Raw genomic sequence first — 19,076 nt, forward strand, 5'->3', positions numbered from 1 at the left:
GTTGGCGCTTTATATGCAACATCTCATTTAATCCTTGGAACCTATGAGGTGGATGCTATTATCATCCCCAGTTCACAAATGAGACAACGGAGAGTCAGTGATTGAGTGACCTGCCATATACAAATAGCTGTGAAGGCACAAAGATGTGGGGTAAAAATAAAAAGAGTACCTCCTTGGAAAAAAAAGCCTAAGCTAGGGATGAGTTTCCAACTTTTACTCTGTGGTCAGATCACAAATCACATGAGGAACCTGTGGCATGAGAGGGTAACAACTATTCCAGCTTCCATCGTGAAACAGCCCTGAGATCCTCACAAGAGAATTCTGATAAGCAAATGCAGAAGGAAGGAGAGAAATAGGAAATCATCACTGGCACACCCCAGTTAGTTGTCGCCGGCAAGATTTACTGAAGGATACTGAAATCAGTGGGCAGAAGTTAGAGGAGAAATCAAATATTCGCATCGTTGCAAACTATCTCCCCAAGACATCTATACATGAGAAAGAGAAAAATGTTAACTTTACAGGGGAGAAGCCCAACGGAAATCACCTTCACCGAGTGATGGAGATCAGCCTCACCAGTAAGAAGACATATTGACAGCATGTGTACCACATGTAATACATTGAGAAGGACACGTCACATCTGGGCTACCCCTGTCCCAAATGCATAACCTCAGTCTATTCACGAGAAAACAGAAGACAGACCCAAATCGAGGGACATTCTGCAAACTATCTGACCAGTATTCTTCAAAGGCATCAAGGTCATGAAAGGCAAGCAGAGACAGAAACTGTCCCAGATTGAAGAAGACGAAAGACATATGACAACTACATGCAACACGGGATCCGGGCTGGGATCCTGGAACAGAGAAATAACGTCAGCGGAAAAACGAGTGAAATCCAAATAAAGTCTGAAACATAGCTGTGGTACGGAACCAACACGGGTTTCTTAGTTTGACAGTGGTATTGTGGCTATGCAGCTTTTCTATAACTCTACAAATATTCCAAAATAAGAAGTTTTCCCTCAAAAAAAGTCACTAAGAGCAAAGTCCTATCGGTAAAGTATTGGCTCAGCTATGCAAGTAAACTACTTCCCATTTTGACCACTTCCGATTTCTTGAGTCTCTACCTGGTATGTTAGTTTGATGGAATCTGGTAGAAAGAAAGGTTTGGAGCCAGGAGACCTGGGTTTAGGCTCTGGCTGCTTTACCTACTACCTGGGTGTTTGGCCTTGAGCGACGTACCACCTTGTCACAATCTTGATGTTCTGTACTATAAAGTAGGTCTAATAATCCCCACTCGCATGAGGCTGCTGTGAGAGAGGCAGGGGAAACATAGTACGTGCTCAATAAAGGTTCACCGTTCGGGCCAGTGTCCTCAGAGAGGTTTTGTGAGGGGCTCGTGAACGTGGATGAGAAGTGACTTTGCAACCTCACAACGACCATCACCAGGGGCTCGTTTCTGTTGCTCTTTACCTGTGAGTCTCCATCCAGTGCTGCTTGGGCATACATCTGCACAGACAACTCAAGGTCTTGTGACTGGTTTTGGTGGCCATAGTAGTAAAGGTCTCCCATTTTCAAATACGCTGCAGGACGAAAAGCACAGGTCCATTCGTCAAGTGGTTTTATCTCAGACCGACATTTTCAATGATTGGTCTATTTGCATGATTAAGTTTTCCCCACCATAATCTGAATACGGATACATCTTTAGGCTTCCTTGACGTGGGGAGAGAAAAAAAGATTTCTGCCCTGGGTTTAGTGACTGATGGGTATTTCTTGGCTCTGTTTAAGCCACAAATGCTGTTTTTCCTCTAAGGAAAAAGTTTTGTTTAAGAGTGTATGTATCAATCAATGTCCAACCAGAAAAATAGAATCCTCTATCAGGTAGCTCAAAAGAGGGATGTTAACACTGGGAACCGGTTACCAAGGTGTTGGAAGAGGTGAAAGGGCAAAGGGAACAGTAGGCAACCCAGAGACTAGCAATGCAGGCAGCCACGACCTTCCTGGGACTGGGGGCCAGCTGAGACCACAGAGGACGGACTGCCAGGCAGGAGCTAGAACCATGGCAATGCTGCCGTTGCCAGAGATTCAGCTCAAAGCAGAGAAAGAAGGGGAGAAACATCTGGGCTTCTCACTTCCTCCCACCCTGCAATTCCCTGCCAGCGCCTCCCATTGGCTGAAAATAATCAGATGCCCCAGGGCACACAGGTCTGGGAACTAGTTCCTGAGGGTTGGCCTCTGATCACACAGGGCAGAGCCAGGAAGACAGGGAATCCAACTGAGGACAAAAAAGGCAAAAGACTGGCCCAGAGAATCTCTCCAGAATAGCCTTTCTCTTTTGCGTTCTCGCTGATTCCTTAGAAATGGTGGGTCCAAGCATTCGATGGACAGTGGATGAAGAACAAGGCATCGCTTGAGATGGAGAGCAGAGTTTAGGGAAGATCTTAGCTTACTAGCTGAGATTTTCCCCTCTCTTAATTGTTTAGAAATATCACACTTCACACAAAGCTGTTAGATGTTCCCTGTTACTAAAGATTAAAAGCCTCCAATGCTTCAATTTAGCACCCGTTTCTCTATACATACCAAATGAAGGCGCATCGATTTGAAAAACAGAGAAATTATAGTATCTCCAAACACAATTAACACCCAAGTATCTCTTGGCCAGGTCCTAAGGGGACGAAGGGGGAGAAAAAGTTAACGCGTTAATATTTTGGCCAAATGATTAATTTTGCCTCCATAAAGCCCAATTCATTATTCTTAACCTTAGAGCTTCTAGTCTGAGGAGAATACATTTACTTACTGGCCTCTCCTCACAGATGTGTGCTAAATTTGTCTGTGACACTTCAATTCCAGTTTCTGCTGCTAAAACATAATACAGCAAAGCTTCGTGCCTAAAAATAGATGATTAATAATAAATTTCATATAGTGGCTTTTACTAATACTCACAGAGAGCTTTATATTCACACATAAGAGGGCACAAAATAAGCAGTTTTTTTAAAACCACAAAATCATGAGTTTTTTTTTTTTTTTTAAATACTGTTGTTAAAAATGCTGCATGCACTGATTTATTTTCTATCTTAAAAGGCTGAATTCACAGATAAGGTTGGGGAGCTAGATGATACAACAGCTACCTCTGCTGGCCGAATAGTGTGTCGAGAGCTGGCTGGGGAGCTGCCTACTAGCTCTTGGGTCCTTGAAATCCTTCCATCCTCCACCCTCGCTTAGAGGAGATAAGTGGTATTAAGAAAAAGCTCTGCGCTTTCCGAGTCCTGTTTTGTGAAGGGCTTTATGGGGCTTAGGACTCCGAACAAGCTTAATTAAAGCTGAGCTTTTGTGGTACATTAGAAGTTTGGCAAAGGAGAGGCAGTTTACAAGGAACTTGATACCAATGGCCAAAAACACATCTGAAAAAAGTAAGTATTCGACACCACTGGATATTGAATAATTGCAAAACAAGGAGACCACTTTTCATCTGTTGAAAGATTGGCACACAATTCATAATACGGACACCGAATGGCAAGGGCTTGGGGAAAAATGGACATCTTCCTGCAACTGCTGCTAGTGGGAAGCCAGTTAATGCAATGGTTAAATGTGGGGAGTTTTACAAATGGACATGCCACCTGGCCCCACATTTCTGCCTCAGGAGGGTTTATTCTAAGAAACCATCAGAAACATGGGCAAAGATTCTGTGGCAACAGAGGTCATGGCAGAGCTGTTTATATGAATGGGAAAAATCAGTGACTAGTGCAATTAACCCATGGTGTGGCCACTTTCAGATGAGGCCACTAAAAACGATGTTGAGGAAGCGCGTTGAAAAATGTAGAAAAATGTCTCTGTCACATTTCCCACTGGGTGAAAAATAAACAACACAGGATAAAACACAGTGCAATTTCATTTTTGTAAAACAGAAATAAAACTGAATACACACATGTACACACACACGCGGACACATATATGTAGGAAAAAAAAAAGATCTACCAAAATGCTAACAGTACTTATCTCTAGGGGGTGAGAATGCAAGTGGTTTTTATTTTCTTTTTACTTATCTGATTTCCTCTGTTTTCTTTGTTAAAAATTTCATGAGTTAAAAATTTATTGTAACCATAAATCGTTGTTTCTAAAGCTTACTTTTCATGTTCAGTAGCTGATTTTAAGAGCTATTTCTTAATTGTAGCTCCATCTGGGAACTGGCTTAAGAAAGGGTGGGGGAGGTTGGGTCTGGGGAATAAGGAAGCAGATCGAGAAGCTTCTTTTCTACATGGCTAAAGCAGCTCCTGGCAAGCCATCGCATGGGGACAGAGAGAGGTGACTGGGGGGTCAAATTAGGACAGGTAGACCTTCAATCAGGCACACTGCAGGTCACAGCCACGTGGCTGCTGAGTGCGCGGATTCCTGGCCTCCGAGGTACCCAAGGCAGCTGACCAACTAGGCATGACTCATGCTAAAGAGACGAGGCTGGCTAAGCAGCATCCCCCGCGAGGACGAGCCACACAACAAGACCACAACTGCAACTGCAACAACACAAAAGGCCCCCAGACATTTTCTTGCAGAGCTTGCAAGCATCATGTCTGGTGACAAGAATCGTCAGAGTGGAGCCCAGACGGAGGACCTTCGAGGGATGCTCAGCAGAAAGTCCCCATCATCCTACAATAAGGTCCCGTTCCAAAGGCCTTATAAGCTCAGACACTTGGGTTTGCACCACTGCCTCAGTTTCCCCCAGGGACGGATGAGGGAAGGAGATGGTGTAGACTTGCCAGCCCAAGGTCAAATATCAGGCCGGCTCCGTCAGCTGCCAGAACTGGACGAAAGGGAGTTCATATGACTGCAACGTAATAAAATGTGTTTTTCTTTAGACAGCAGTTGGGCAGACTCTTAGAATGTGGGGGGGAGGGGACACAAGGTTGATACTTCCTGTAGGGGCACAGTCACTATGTTAAATTTTATAAAGACAATACCTTGCCTCTAAAGTTACCTGGACAGTGAGGGAAGGGAAGGGAGGAACACGTTTTTATAGGAAGAATTCAATTGACCAATTATTGGATAAGCCGGGAGGAAATGTCACGGAATTCTCCAGTATTTCCTTTGAGGAAGCACTGAAATCAAAGATATGACTAAAAACATTGATGTCAATAGAAGCACTGCACAGAAATCCACCTCTGTCTTCCATCTTGCAGAAGCCATCAGCAGAGGCCGTGGGCTCCAAAACCATCACCACCCGTCTTCATATACGGAAGAGTGAACTCTAGGCAAGGGTCAGAACTCTGTAGACCAGACTTTCCCAGCTTATTAAGACTTCGGAGATACGACACTTCTGCACAAACCCTACCCGCACTTAGCCTCCTAGCATTTTGCTCTTGCTTGTGTCTCAGCTGAGGCTGCCTGACAGTATTAATTACAGATATTTCTATCCTTATACTCATGCAATAAACATTTACTCAGTATGTGCTCTGTGCAGGAGGCCCAAAGACAAGCCACAAAGTTGTATCGTCCGTCTGGGAATTTCCTCAAGGTTTAGGAAGTCAACCAGAGGTCCAGCTTTATTTTCAATGCACTGAAGTGAAAGCGTTCCACAGGCAGTCATTCTGATGGGGATGGCGGGGGGGGGGGGGGGGGGGGGGCAGGGATGCCAGAGAGGAGGGGATTTAGAGTAAAGAAAGAGTGTAGGGGCACACTTGCTACCCTCCTGCTTCAGACTCGGCACATCCATTCACAGAAGTTTTATAATGATACATCTTAATAGTTAATCCTTTGGCTGCTTGCTGTGAATTGTGAATCTGAGTATCTCTGAGCAGTTTCTCAAACAATTCTATTGTTTTCTCTGGGCTCTTTTCTGCCAATGCCTGAGGCAGCCCAAACTGGAAGGATTAAAAAAAAAAATTCTGGGGCCTCAGCAGAATTTAAGACCCTGCTCTAAGGCAAAAAGATGAATCTCTTTCAGGTGGAATCTTACAAGCCTGCTTGTCTTGCCTCAAGCTTACTAGGATCTGGCTAACCTCCTGGGTTAAGTATTTGGGGTATATTTAAGACAAAGGACAATAAAACACAGAGCTCAAAGATGAAGCACACAGAGGGGTAAGGTGGAGAGAAATGAAAGAGGACAGGCAACCTCTCCTTAGCTGACTTCTCCTGGTGTCCGAGGATAGCCTCGGGCATGACAGCGTTATCGTCTGTATTTTGCCTAAACAGCAAAATGCCCTTTTTTCAATCATACTCCTCTTTTAAACTATCCCATATAAATCTTGGAACAACACCGAAAAGTACAAGCTCATCAAACTGACACATGTAATTTGAAAATAACATCCAGAATAAATTCACTCACAGAAAATGAAAAAGGGGGATGGACTTGGGACATTGATAGATGTTTTCACTCTATTACAGCAAAATAGATGGGACCCAAAAAACGCCACATTGTGGTTTGGGGAGGCCAACCCTCATATATTTCCTATTTAACCCCTGAGGCATTTGGAGGCAGGAGAAAAGGAAGAGAAGGAAGAGAGAAAAGCACTTTGTCTCAAATATATTTTGACAAAGATAGTCACACTATAATGGGTACTAAGTGTTTTCTCCTGTTGAAAGGAAACAGTCTTAAGTCCAGATTAAGACATGTCTAACAATACTTAGCATCCGCATCAAAATTGTCAAGGATATGAAGAAACAGAAATTTACGTGTGGTTGACAGGAGTGTAGACTGGTAAAATATTTTGGAAAACAGTTGGCATTATCTTGTAAACTGGAACTATGGCTAGCCTGTGACCCCACTCCTAAGTTCATATTTTAGAGAAATTTTTCCTATATGTAAATGTAACAGCAGATACTTGAAAATGTTCATGGGACTTCCCTGGTGGCGGAGTGGTTAAGACTCCACACTCCCAATGCAGGGGGCCTGGTTTGATCCCTGGTCAGGGAACTAGATCCCATACGCATGCTGCAGCGCAGAGTTCAAATGCCACAGCTAAGGAGCCCATGTGCCGCAACTAAGGAGCCCATGAGCCACAACTAAGGAGCCCGCCTGCCACAACTATGACCTGGTGCAAATAAATAAATAAATATTTTTTAAAAAATGTTCATGGCCACATTGTTCTTTAAAAAATGGGGAACAACTCAAATGCAAGTTAATATGAGAACTGGTAAACAAATTGCGGTATGTGACAGCAGTGAAAATGAATGACCAACACTACATGTTTCAAAAGATATGCACCTCAGAAACCAGGTTAACTAAACAACAACAAAAAAGCAGTGAACAATTATATATAATATGATTCTAATGATATGACGCTGAGTAACAAGTCAAATCTATTGCTAGGAATATATCCACATACAGCAAAACTATACAGAAAGCAAGGGGCAGAGCAACAATAAAATTCAAGGTGATGGTTAGTTCTGGATACTGGAGGTAGGGGGTTAATCTGGGAGGAACACGCAGCAGGCTTCGACAGTTCATCTTCTTAAGCAGGGGTGTACGGTTACAGGTGTTCATTTTATTGTTCATTTATGCTCTGAAACTTACATACATATCACCTATTATTTGGTACGTATCAATTATTGTGTGAAAAAAGAAGGGAAAACAACTTACCTGGCTCAGGCCACAGCTCCAGCTCAAAAGCTTAGCTCCTTTAACCTGGATTCTGAACTAGCTCCCCCTTTCAGGTTCTCCTTTCTATTCACCATCATTTGCAGCTCTTTGGTTAAGCTTCTCAGAACCTAGCTCTGTCATGTCACTACCCTCTCCCCAAACCACCAGTGGCTTCCCACTGCTCCACAAACTAAGTAGAACTACGTGACCTGCTATTTAAAATTCCATAATGCAGCACCTCTTTGGTCTTGTCATATATCACTCACTTTTACAAATTTTACCCTCAAGGTAAACTGGGTGGCTTAAAAATTTCTAGGCATACCCAGATTTTTCCTATTTCTTTGCTTTTGTTCCTCGGTTCCCTTCACTAGAAGTGTTGTTCTCTACAGGACGAAGTGGAAATTCCACCCATCCCCCCAAGGCCATATCATCTGTTACCTCCATTATAAAGGCTGACCTAAGTCCCCCAAACCAGGTAGCATCTTTTCTTCCTCCAAATCCCCGATGCTCTTTATGTATTGCTCATGGCTCTTGAGTTACGGTTGTTCTGTCTGTTTGCCTTAATTCATTCTCTCAGTAGTTTTTGAGTACTTCCCAGGTGCCAACAGGCGCTGGGCACTGGGATACACATCACAGGACAATCAACAAGTAAAGAGCCATCACGACCCATCCAAGGACAAAAGGGAGTAAGGAGTTAAGCAGGACACATGGGCAGAGGGAACAGCACGTGCAAAGGCCCAGGGGTCAGAGAGAATATGAGCTCTCTGAAAACTGCATGTAGTTTAACACCAGGAAGAGACAAGGCAGCGACTTCCCCCAGCCCTACTTGTGGCATCCCCCTGCACGCTGCATTTAAGTGCACCCAGTAAAATCTGCTGAACTCAACTCAAACTCACCAACAGTGTAGAACACACGAAATCCCTACCCCCAGCCCCAAAATCAATTGTGTGATGTGGCTGAATATTCTAAGAAAGACAGCAGACCACAAAACCTTAACTCCTCTTGACCGTCACAGAAAATTTTTTAATGTGCTCCCTGAAGTGCTTTGTGATATTAAATTCAAAAGTTGGCAAGAAAGCTAAGCTATTAGCAGATACTCTCTTTATGGGAAAGTGTCAGACATCTTGCGGGGGGTGTGTGTGTGTGTGAGTGTGTTGGGGGATGTTTACAGATGTGCCCTCCCTTTGGGAAAACCCCACATATAAACATTTTGATATTTAAATGCTTAGTTTCCCCTAAGAAGTTGTGGGGAGTAAAGGGTGGGAAATTTGGAGGGTGAGAAGTAGAAATGAGCAAATTTGGGAGTTTTACAAACTGAAGCTTACTTGGGAAACAAAACATCACACAAATTGTGAGGTGTATCAATTGGAAAATGATCATTTCATTAAAAAATTTCTTTCTGATTATGCAAAAGGAGGCCACAGATGATAAAATTTTACAGGGTAATAATAATAAACATTTTTATACAGTGATTTTTTTTCCCTGGCTCATTTCCCCTGAATTCCCTAATTTGAGATTCTCATTCACCGAGGTGCTGTTGATTACGTGGGCACCCATGGACCAAAGAAGAAAATGGCATTCTTTTCAACTTATATTTTAATTTTTAATTAAGGTTCGGATCAGAGTATGATCAATGATAGGTCTGCTCTAATGTCTTTGAGGTGGTGGACTGATGGGATATGTGCTGACTTGAATATGCTTTTTAATTATTACAGAAATACCCAGATCATTTAGGGAATAAACGAGCCAAGAAAATGTGGCCCAAGGAAAAGTAAGACAGAATTCAAGGCCTGACAGAAGAAAACAGAAAGACAGACTCAGGTAGGGCTTGCAGAAGTGTGCCCTTATTTGTAAAATCAAGTAACTGCAAATAGGGGGCATTTACAAGTCCTCATGTGCGGGGTCTCATCTCATTCAGTACAGGATGAGATTTGCTAACTCCATCAGAAGAAGCTTTGAAAGGGTGAGTCTGCTTAGCTGTGACACTGGAGGTCTGGAGAGTGACTTCCAGCAATCCTATGGAAGATGCAATAAAATATCTACGGGAAGATGTAGACTGAGCCCTAAACACACTGCTTTCCCTCATTCCCATGCACAAGGTGGAGATCCTGGACTTTCTGTGGCCTGCCAGTGAGAGGCAGAGGGTCAGCTAGATCCCCTGTGCTGTCTCCAGACTCTGAAAACATCAAGACGGAGCCTGAAGGGAAGAGAAGTCAACGTACTCATGTGTCTCTCAACTTGATGAATGTGGACGCTCCCCTCAGAGAACTACTTTTGTGTGTAATTAAACATGGAAATGCTATGTTTTCCAATCACAGCCAATCCGTCGGTGATACTCTGAATATCGTTACTGGGAGGCTGTGATTTCCCAGCAAATTGCTTTTTCGGTTACATTTTAAGACTCCATCTCATAAGACGACACTGTCAGACTGAAAGGTAAGGACTGAGAAAGTTCAGTCTAACTTACCATGAGCCCTCCAGGTAGGCGTTGAGGCCTTTGCGAATGACGTGACCCAAGTAGCCATTTTTCTCAGCTACATGCTTTGCCCATCTGAAAAGGAAACAGAAGAGAAAATACTCAAACTGTGGCAAATTACATAATTGCTTTTTACTTCATATGATTTCAATAAATCCCACTTGGGGAATACTTTGCTTCTTAGAATTTTTATGGAGCAACAAAGCAGAACTGAATGTTAAGAAAATAAAGAAAGACACATTTTGAGAGACTTGCATTCAGTGCCCTTTCTAATGAACGCTTAGGAGTTGTCACTTTGGGTGAAAAAGATGTGAAAAGTACCTAATGAAAAAAGTCTATCAATATGGAAAAAGATAATCTTTATTAAGAGTTCTAGCAAGTTAATTTCAGGAGGACAGCTCTTCCTAAACAAAGACTCCAGGAGAGACGTTGCCAAGAAGATTAAGTCAATAGAGATACTGGGAGGAGATTTAGACAACGGAAGGAGAATGTGGAGATCAAGTACACAGGAAATGATAAATACACAGAGAGCTAAGCAAATAAATAGCAATAAAAATAATTATTATTCCATAGAAAACAAAAAGTTATGCAAGAAAGAAAGAGTCGTCATAGCATACCACATGGCTCAGCTGTGAATAACCGTTAAAGGGTCATAACAATGTAAACCCTGATACCAATCCAACCAGAATAGTGATATTCTTAGGGGGAAGATGGGAGAGGGCAGGAAGTGTGAACACTCAAGGCAGCAAGAGGTGGCAGAGTGAAAACACTATACATTTTTATCCTTCCCAGTGAGACATCATTAGGCAATGCCCATAGTGAGTACAGCAAGAAATAGCAGTATAAGCACGTTATCGAGACAGAGAGGCAAATAAAAAAGAAACAATTAAAAGATGGAAAGTGATTTATTCTAGGGAGTAGGGAATGGAGTGTGGGTGGGGGAGGCTGAGCGTTCCTATTTTTTCTTGTCAAAGTATTTTTCGTTTTTAAGTTTTGTCTTAAATGACTTGGCTCTCGATGTGCACGTGTAGCTGATAAAAATAAACATGAAATTTTAAAACTGCAAAAAAAAAGAATAAAAGAAAAAAGAACTCTATTTTCTTAGCCATGGTGAATATAGTATATGTCTTTCCCTTCCTATGCAACACCTGGCAGGTTCTTACACAACAGCCTTCTCGGGATCTCGAGGGAACGTCTCCAGGTTGCCTGTGATGTAGTAGAGAGAACACCACAAGGTTCCTTCTATGTGTCCGCCTTGCGCAGCCTTATGGAAATATTCACCAGCTAACGTCTGTAAAGAGATGAGCAAACGTCAGTCTCATTAAGCAGAAGTCCTCCTGGACTAGGGTCGTGAGGCACTTAACACCTGATACCATCATAGGTTTATAACATATCTTTAAGAAAACTAAGTCAAGATCCAGGAAGACGGTCAATCACAGAAGGTGGCCTCTCGACGTGATCACCTTGACCGCAGCTATTCCGTTGATTAAGCTTACCCAATAAATAAGATTACAAGAGGCTAAGAATATCACTATCATCTTATCGGATCCTCACATAACCCCTGCCAGCCAGACAGGAGACTGCATCAAAAGTCCCACCAGGTGAAAATTCAGGCATTTGCCTTCCTAACCTTGCTTCATCTCTTTTTTTCAAACCCAGACGCAAAAACTGCATTTCCAGTAGGAAGGTGAGAATTAGAATATGACAATAAAAAATTCATGCTGGCAGATGTGTGGGAGGGCTAACAGACATTTGCAATGGATAAAAATATACAGCCTCCTGTGTGGTCAGAAAGAGGTAGAGGGAGAAAAGAAAACACTTAGATGGGTATACGTTCCACTGATTACTGTTATTTTCCCCAGGCAGTTAACTGCCATTTTTAAGTATGAGCTTTGGAGTCCGACAGGCTTGGGTCCTCATCCCAGCTCTGCTCCTTACTAGCGGCGTGACCTTGGGCATGTTAGTTAATCTCTCCAGCTAAGAGAATAACTCGGTTCCTACGACTGAAAAACGTGGCTTCTGATAGTGGCTGGCATGAAAGTTTGTTGTGAGGATTACCTGAGAGAACGGATATTCAAGGCTTGGTATGGGGCTTCACAAAAAGTAATTTTCTGCTTCCCCACTCCCAAATCTGCTGCCAGAGCTTGCCCATCCCACTACATGCGACCTTTCCTTCCCATCTCAATAAATGCCAAACACTCTGGAGCCATCCTGACGCCTCTCCTTGCCTCACACCCCATATCCAATCATCACCAAATCCTGCTGCCTTGACCTCCAAAATATACCCGGAATCTAGTCGCATCTCAGCCCCTCTTCTGATGCCGCCCTTCCTTTCTCGCTTGGATTCGATGCACTAACCCCCTTGCTCTTGCTCTTGTCTCCTTCAAGCCCAGTCTCCACCAGGATCCAGGAGGAACCTGTTGAAGCACCGTGTATCCCTGCTCTGTTCAGAGCTGTCCCATCTTGCTCAGAGCAGCTGCCTCTTCGACCTGATTTTCTGCCTCCTCATACCTTCCTTGCTGTGTGCTCCTGCCAGTTCAGCCTCCCTGCTACTCCTCGAGCACACCAAACCTGCTTTCTTCTCCGGGATTTTGCCCTGGCCGTTCCCTCTTTCTGGAATGTTCTCCCGGACATTCACAAGACTCCTTTAGGAGTCTGTACAATGTCACATTATCAGACACATCTTCTCTGATCTCCCTTATGAAATAGCATCCCCCAGTCTCTACCCTCCGGTCTTCCTTACCCTGCTTTATTTTTCCCCACAGCACTCATCCCGCCTGCCCTCATACTATATGTTTGTTTGCTTATTTTCTTTCTGCCCCACTGGAACGTAAGCTTCCCCAAAGCAGGGACTGTTTTGTCTGCGGCTTTATCCCCCCTGCCTGGAAGACTGCCTGGCATAGGGTGGGCATTCAATTAAGTTGTTGAATGTAATGGTGCTCAGATTATTATTACCACCATCGATATATTATTAAAAACCAGGGGCTTCCATTTCACACAGGGACCAGGTCCTGACTCCACTTAAGCGTATAACTCTAAGTTGTGAAAGTTTTCAGAACCTCGGCTGCTTACTCTGTTAAGTGGATGTAACTATCACAGAGGATAGGTAGGATGACATGGGGCGGTACACGGAGAGGGTCTGGCCCAGAGGAAGGGTTCGGCAAACACTGAAGACTGTCACTGCTATTTACATTATTATCAAATCCGGTCTCATACCAGGCAATCTCATTTGGACCCAGCTCTCTGCTCCCAGTAAGACCAGTCACCCATCTCTGCACCGTCTCTCTCTCTCATCCTCTCCTTTCTCCTCTCCCTGTCCTCTCCCCAGCTTAGGCCTCATCCTCCTGCATGAAGCCTTGCTCACTGCTTTGGTCTTCACTATTTCCCCTTTCCAGAACTGTTTGGATCACAGCAATTAGCACACACTTGGCATTTGGCTAATGCCAGCCTTTGCCCTTCACCCTCTTGTCTTCCTAACTGGGCCCTTGAGTTCCTCAAGATCATGGTCTGTGTCTTGGGGGGTGTCTGTACCACCCACGGGGGCTCGTCCGGGCTGGGCACACAGTACCCCTGCTTCATGACCAAGTGACTGACCAGCTGCACAGCTGCTCTCAAGTCTTACTTACTTGATTCCTTCCAGGAACTCCCGGGAAAATGCCATCCAAGTATAGGACTCCGAGATTGTACGATGCATCTGGGTTCCCCATTTGTTCTGCTTTTAACCAGTACGTTGCAGCTTTGGCATAATTTTTCTTGAATTTGTGGTAATACCATCCCAGGCCATTGACTGCCTGATGCAATCCCTGGATTTCAGAACAACAAGAAAGAAATTTCTTTTTTTTTTTTAAATGAAATCTAAGGAGAATCGATTGTTGTGAAAGCATTCTGCCTGAGTCTGAGAAAAACCTTTCCTGTCTCTTTTTTGGGGGCAGATGGCATGAAAGAAACGCTAAGTGCCGGAAACCATGAGCCCGCCTCAGCGTCTTCCCAGGAGGACTTCACCCGGCTGCTGCCGGGAGTTCTGCCTTCCAGCTCGGCATTGATGCTGGCTCCTAAATCATCACTCAGCCCCTGTGGGCTCTTAACAGCAATGCCCTCACCTACAGAAGGTCTCGTATTGCCCTGCAGTATCAACAATGCCCTTGAAATTCATGACCACTCAACTGCAACAGGAGGCCGGAAACCTGCTCTGGCTAGGACGATTTCTAGGTGACCTGCCTGTCCATCTGTGGATCACTCTGCCCTGAACACCAACCAACCCTCTATGGGAAGCAGCCGCAACAGCCAACGTGTAAAGCACTGCTTAGCATCCCAGCTCCGACAGGCAGGGTCTGGTCCACAGGCAGGGTCGGGTCGGGGCTGAGGCAGAGGGGAGGAGGGCGGAGAAGGGCAGGCCATTGCAGAACTGTGTCTAAACTGGAACTGTACCAGGGAAGGGCTGGTTCGTGTGAGTCGAGTCTCAAGCCTCCTTGTTCTTGCTGATGCGTGCTCTCAGGTGCCTGCCTCTGCTCTCCCCAGATGTTCCCACCTGCTTCTATTCGGCAGCCTGCAGCCTGGTTGCTGAAGGCTCAGGAACCCTGCCGGGGTGTGAGTGTGCAAACCTGGGCATTCGGTGCTCTCATTCCTCCTCTCCTGCCAGATCCACAAGATCATGGACAAGCAGGGGGAAAAGGATTGCAGAAGCAAACGGTGCATCTTGCATCTGTGAAACAGGTTAAGAGTCCAAGTGTGGCAGCAAATCTCTTTCGCCTTCCCTTTCAGAAGTGAAGGACAGGTGTCCCTTAACAAAGGATGCCCAGATGCCAGCCTGCAGCCTTCTCAGTCTGCATCAGCTCCTAAAATGCTCTACTTCCTAGTTATTACGTTGGACTCCAGGTGCCAGGCAGACCAGGAGAGAGAAACTGACAAGGCCCATTAGAATTGATGCTCCATGAGGGCAGGGATCTTTCTTTTGTATTCCAAGCACCTATGTTAGTACTTGGCATAGAGCAAGTGCTCAATAAATACTTGACAAATGAACGAAAGCCATCCTTTGAATGCTGATGACACACAAAACAGAATCCAAATCCTGCACCCTGAGGACAGAGAGTAGGGTTCAGATTCACAGACCCTCAAGATAGCCGACACATGAGATGGTGTTAGTGCTGTGTATCAGTCACAGAAGCATTCTTTTTGAAGATGCAAGGCAGGCTCTTGAGAACTTGCAGGATGAAGGCATTTCCATGAATTAATAGACCATGCCATGTTATAAAGTAGCAAGAATGAGCTTTGGAACAAGCTTACAGAATATATATCAAAACGGCTCCTGCAGTGCTCACCAACCAGGCGCATAGCTTTATTCAAAGGTACCCGTCATCACTCAAACCACTCCCAAAATATCCTTTAGAAATTGTATTTGGACCCAGATCAGGAGCTCCCCAAGAACTCTTGTTTTATTGCATAATGTTCACACCTTATTCTGGACATTTCCAGCTGTATCCACAGATTTATTTTCCAGTGACTTTTGGCTAATTCCAAAAATCAAACTCTGAGCTTCACCACAGTGCCTGACAAAGAGTAAGGGCTTAATAACTCCCTGCAGAATGAATGGGTGAGAATCATGTAAAGCTTTTAAGAATGCGAGTACTCCAGGCCATAAAACTGCATTTCCTCCAACATTCATCTCAGCTCTGCTAAAAATACACTCAGAATAAAGCACCTTAGACAACAATTCACCACTAGCATGCTAAAGAGATGCAAATTTCACACCTGCCAGGAAACCCCATTACTGCCCATTTAAGGGTGCTCTGGAACCATGCCCTCAATGACTACCCTGAACCTGCTTTCTATTTCTGCCCTGTAGTCTGTGCCAGGGTGGGGAGCTGGCATGTACTTCCGTGGTTCCCTTCTCCTGGGCCCCATGTCCTCTCGAGACCACACAGATGGAGGAAAAGCCTCTTGGCTCTCTTCCTCTATGCTCCAACTTCCTGTTCTACAGAAAAAAGACACTCTGAGCTCCCTAAAGAAAGGGGATTGAGGAAGAGAAACTGGCATGGTTACTTGAGGAGTCTTTGTTGATAGGGCAGATATGATCGGCCTTGGGGAGGGAGGCACATTCAAGAGCCTGAAGGGCCGTAAAGGGCCCTGTCGAGGTTGTAACATTACAACGGTTTCTACCGATCCACTTATTTGCGAATGGTACACACGCACATGCGCACGTACACATGTGGATGTGCGTCCACGCGGGGTTTGCACTCAGGGATGTGTGTACGTGCGTGTGTGTGTCTCCCCGTGCAAGTGGTATTAGAACCTCCACTCTGTAGTGCAATACTGAAAGCAGTTCGCTTGAAAATAACTTTGAGGAGTAAATAGTGACAAAAGGAAAACAATTCCTAACCCCGGCAATAAACTTGATAAAACGGCCCCTTTATTAAAGCATGGAGAAGCAAATGAGCATTGGACACGACGGGGATAACCTTCAGAGGATTCAGGCTTTTGGTTTTCCTAATTCGATGGCCTTTATATCCATTCCATCTCAAGGACACCCCCGCCCCCCGCCACTAGGGCTTGTTTTTAGGGCAGCCCTTGATTATAATTTTAGCCTTCAAACAAAATCGGTCCGAATTCTATTGATTGGAAAGTGAGTTCGGCTTTTGAATTTTGCCATCCTCATTGTGTGGGTTTCTGTATGTGTGGTAGCTCAAAAATGACTAATCACTGCAATGCCAGCGACCCCTTCCTCCCCACTGCCTTTCTACCTTCTTCAGAAGGCTGGCCATTTACTCTCCCGACTTGTGAGCGCGTGGGTGTGTGGGGTGGAAATGTTTCCCTCTGACAATATGCACAAGTGTTACCTTGGAAGCTGCTTTCTTCATCAGCTCTAAGGCAAGCCGTCTGTTCTTTTTGACTCCTTGACCCTAAACAACAATAAACAGCAACGATCACAAAGAAATTAAACGTGGAGTGCACACAAAATCATCACACCAGTCTGTCAGTGTTCCACGTAAGATACTTAAAAATAAAGCCCAAGCCTTCTCAATTAAAAACCTGATCTTGACGATTTCTCTACACAAAGCTGTTACATCACCATCATTATTTTGTATATATTGGTAGAACAGAGGCAACAAGCCTCACCCTCCCAGCTTAGCATCCATACAGAATTCCCCATTGATCATCGAGTGAGTCACGTCCCCATCAATCCACAGGTGCTGTTGGGAGAAGCCATGAATAAGGTTAAATGAGTCTGGTCATCCTGGCTGCATTTCCCTGAGATTACCTGATATGCGAGCTAGATAAAACACTTTCTCTGTGTCAGAGAGTCAGGAGTCATTAGGCTGTCATTTGCAACCTTCCAGTGTCCTCGTGGGAGCCCCCAAGGTGGAACACTGTGGCTTCAGAACCAGCTCGAGGGCCAGAGGTCAAGGAGATGGCACCTCTTAGAATCCGTTCCCTCAGACGCTGCCAAACTGACAAGCTTCCTCCAGCAAAACCTCCAGGTTTTTCCAACAGAGGTGGTTTGTGCATCACACAGAGAGATGTGGCTTTGGAGTTCTTGTGACAAGAGCAGAACTCCATGGGAGCATGCTGGGGTGTCGGCAGGACCACACGGGAAAATGGTGGGTCTGAGTGTGGGGCAGGAGGGTCCCTACGGCTCTCTCCACATAGCTCTGACCATGCAGATGGCAGGTAAGAGGAGCTGGATGAAAACTCTGATGCTTCCAAGCTCACTTAGAGTCTGTTATTGACCCACACACCCCATGGAGTCCTCCTGGTCTCAGACTCAGCGCTTGACAGGGTCACATGTGATATAATGTTAGAAGGCTCTGCAATGAATACAGCTATTAACTCTATTTAAATACTTAGCTCTCCAGGAAATGAAGACAGCACTAGTAAACAGTCCTGTGTTAATTAACGTGCGCCAAGAACTCTCCTGTCATATCTAATCCTCCCAACCCCAGCCGGGGTGCTGCTATCATTCTCATCAGAGAAACTTGCCCAGAATCACACAGCGAGCGAGGCGGAGAGGCAGGATATGTGAACCCAGGCTCCAGAGTCCAAGTTTATAACCGCCATGCTGTATTTTCTCCTATATATTTTCATTTCCATGTTGAGAAAGCATAATGATTTGTAATCTCCTTACAGGATACAGAAAACATGCTGTAGAATCTGTTTGTCTGAATAGTTTTCCAGGACCCAAAATAAAACTGTGAATCCAAATAAAGGTTAAATTATACACACTGAGTTTCTACTCGATTTTAACTTACCTATTTAATAAAACCAATGAGCTGAAGCAAAGTGGAAGATGAAAATATTTTTCAGAAGTGCACCATTACTTCGTTTAATTAGAGAGGGAGAGGAAAGAGAAAAGGACATGAAGGCTATTTGGAGTAACTGGATGCAGCAATGAGACAACCTTTTTGGATTTCAGGGAAGGCATGAGAACGACCAGGATGACAAAATGTCAGAACCTGGTTGCACTCAAAGTTTATCTTCTCCAACTTCTTTGTTTTGAAGGAATAAAACTGGGGCCCAGAGGGGTTGACTTCCCCAAAACCTTGCAGTTAGATCTGCAACTTAGACACTCTGATTTCTAGGCCAGGGATTTTCCAGTGTGATTATATAATCGGAAGTGGGATGATGTCTCGCTCAAAGACTACACCTATGCGCAAGTCTAAGTAGTACCGGAAGTGGTAAAGTGAGAGAAAAATAAAGTCCTGATGCATAGCAAGTGCTCAATAACTACCCACTGAAGGAATTCATGGAGGGCAGTTGCTGCAGTAAAGGTCCAAGCTCCATCCTCCTGTGAATGCGGAATGAGATGGACCCGACTGTCTTGGACAAACTATAGCCGTCACCATGGTGCCATCTTTGAATACAAGAAGCCCAATACCCACAACAAGACAAGAAGCCGAGTGCACGCTGCCCTCCTTCATGTGTCGAAAGTTCATGTTTTGTATAGGGTTCTTTTACGTTGAAAACACTTAAAGACGCCTTTGGCCAGAGGTAAAAATCCGCCTTGAGATGCTGATAAAGGGCTTCCTTCCCCAACTCAGAGATA

The 19,076-nt window shown here is 44.6% G+C and overlaps 1 protein-coding gene across 1 annotated transcript in view; it reads right to left on the reverse strand.

Moving 5' to 3' along the window:
- Positions 1-19,076, reverse strand: part of SEL1L3 (SEL1L family member 3) — a 98,962-nt gene that overhangs the window by 12,958 nt on the left and 66,928 nt on the right. Inside the window, exons 14-20 of the mRNA XM_057730073.1 lie at positions 16,873-16,935; positions 13,666-13,842; positions 11,203-11,330; positions 10,031-10,114; positions 2,791-2,881; positions 2,574-2,658; positions 1,467-1,576 (exon numbers count right to left, since the gene is read on the reverse strand). Of these exons, the coding sequence (XP_057586056.1) occupies positions 1,467-1,576; positions 2,574-2,658; positions 2,791-2,881; positions 10,031-10,114; positions 11,203-11,330; positions 13,666-13,842; positions 16,873-16,935 (738 nt within the window). The remainder of the gene's footprint in view (positions 1-1,466; positions 1,577-2,573; positions 2,659-2,790; positions 2,882-10,030; positions 10,115-11,202; positions 11,331-13,665; positions 13,843-16,872; positions 16,936-19,076) is intronic.

Source organism: Hippopotamus amphibius, chromosome 3 (assembly GCF_030028045.1).
Source record: "Hippopotamus amphibius kiboko isolate mHipAmp2 chromosome 3, mHipAmp2.hap2, whole genome shotgun sequence".
Lineage (NCBI taxonomy): Eukaryota > Metazoa > Chordata > Mammalia > Artiodactyla > Hippopotamidae > Hippopotamus > Hippopotamus amphibius.